Raw genomic sequence first — 1,990 nt, forward strand, 5'->3', positions numbered from 1 at the left:
TGCTAAAAGATGTAAAATTTGCGGTGAAATTGAATAAAAAGTGTAAGATTGGCGCTCAATGCGATGAATGCGGTGAAAAAAATTTTCAAGCAGTGAACTGTTTGTTTTCCACCGCTTAAGCGGTGAAAGAAAAATTTTCACCGCTATCAGAAGAATGCAGTGAAAAAAAATTTTTCAGCGCTGCCAGGATGCAGTGAAAAAACTATCACCGCTAAAATCGCAAAACCGCTGATCTTAAACTCTCAGGATATAGCACTGAATTAAGTCACAGATGGCACAGTGGAATAAGAAGTTGTTGACCTGCATAAGACGAGAGGTCCGAACCCGCGTACGGCAGTTTATTTTTTGTAAGAAATCGGTGACTGCGGTGAAAAAAATTTCACCGCTTAAAACCGCAAAAATTCACCGCATTCAACGCTAAAAGATGCGGGCGCTTTGCGGTGAAAAAAATTTTTTTCCACCGCTATTCACCGCTAATCTTACATTATTTTTTGACCAAACCTCGACCCCGGATTGCAAGGCCAATGTTGCTTGGGTCTCCCAGGATGAAGTCCGCGACCCAAGACAGGTATTGGCCAGACCGAACAGGCCGAAATTTGGGTATTGGCCAGACCGAACAGACCGAAATATGGGTATTGGCCAGACCGAACAGACCGAAATATGGGTATTCGCCAGACCGAACAGACTAAAATTGCCATTGGCCAGACAGAAGTCGCTACCCAAATTTTTTCCAGACCATTGTGGACGGTCGCACCGGACCCCCTGTCCGCGACCCAAGTCGGTCTGGCCAATACCTGTCTTGGGTCGCGATCTTCATCCTGGGCTGGGACCTTAACCTGGGTTTCATACTCGGGGTGCAACCTCGATTTGGGATGGCTAAAGACAAGAACATGAAAGTGTGTCACTAACCATAGTTAGGCACATGAACGCCCGCTCGTGCATAATCGACCGTTCCTGTGCTACGATCAACATGCGTGGCGATTGTATAATATTCCGTCAGAGTTACCAGCTTTGACTGGCCAGAGTTTTTGTAATTGTTGTCCTGAACCAAGTAGAAGCGTACTCTGTTTCCACCATTGGGCACTGCCCAGTCTGTCATTATGAGAAAGTCTGCTGTGAAGTCTGGATCAGGGTAAGTCCTTAGGAAAACGTAATCCACCTGACCTTGGAAAATTGAATCCGATGGTGGTCTTTGGTAGAAATACATGTAGGGGGTCCCCCCATCTATTAGAAGAGGTGCAAAGACAGGACCTGTCAAGTTGTCTCTCAAAAAGTCACTGGGTAATGTCAGGTCTTGCTCTGAGTCGCTGAAGCTTAAATATCCGAATGTGCAATGGAACACCCGAGAGTATGATGTTCCTAAAATTTCAATCGGCGTAATCAGATCGTGTTTGTAGCAATCATTTTTTCCACAGACAGCTACAAAAAGCTGCAAAAATACAAAAAACAACAAATTTGTTGATTTCATCATTGCCAACTATACAATCCGGCGACTTAAGTTTGATTCAATCTTTGCGAAGAGTTAACGACTGTTTTCTGGTTGTTCTGAGGGGAAAAGTGATGTTCTACCGATGGATAAGATCTTAAAGATATTAATTACATCACAAGTTTTAGAGGCGTTGCTGGACAAGGAACGGGAAAATTGTTATAATTAATAAAACAGATGTGATAATTAACTGCTGCCTCCTTTAGTAATTACAGTGGATACGCTCTTCAAGTTTATTGAACTATTTTTGAAGGAGGATCTCGTTAGCCTCAGATGGGTCAACAAACGATTCAATTGCTTACAAAGCGTTGATTTGTAGACAAGCAAGATTGGCATAAACCGCTTTGGGTCTTGGATGCCTCCCCGGAACCAGTTTCAAGTCTTGATCAGTACTTTTTCAGAGAAATACACGTTGAATTATGACAAACCAGTACTGATCTCGAAAGTTAAAATACGCTCAATAACTTTCAAGTCTAAGTCAAATCTTGGCCAAGACATGACACA

At 43.0% G+C, this 1,990-nt stretch overlaps 1 protein-coding gene across 1 annotated transcript in view; it reads right to left on the reverse strand.

Annotated features, from left to right (window-relative positions):
- Positions 1-1,562, reverse strand: part of LOC142357852 (uncharacterized) — a 5,122-nt gene extending 3,560 nt beyond the window's left edge. Inside the window, exon 1 of the mRNA XM_075409355.1 lies at positions 910-1,562. Within this exon, the coding sequence (XP_075265470.1) occupies positions 910-1,471 (562 nt within the window). The 5' untranslated portion in view covers positions 1,472-1,562. The remainder of the gene's footprint in view (positions 1-909) is intronic.
- Positions 1,563-1,990: the final 428 nt, after the last annotated feature.

This window comes from Convolutriloba macropyga, unplaced genomic scaffold (genome assembly GCF_964194025.1).
Source record: "Convolutriloba macropyga unplaced genomic scaffold, txConMacr16.3 SCAFFOLD_1778, whole genome shotgun sequence".
Taxonomy (NCBI): domain Eukaryota; kingdom Metazoa; phylum Xenacoelomorpha; order Acoela; family Convolutidae; genus Convolutriloba; species Convolutriloba macropyga.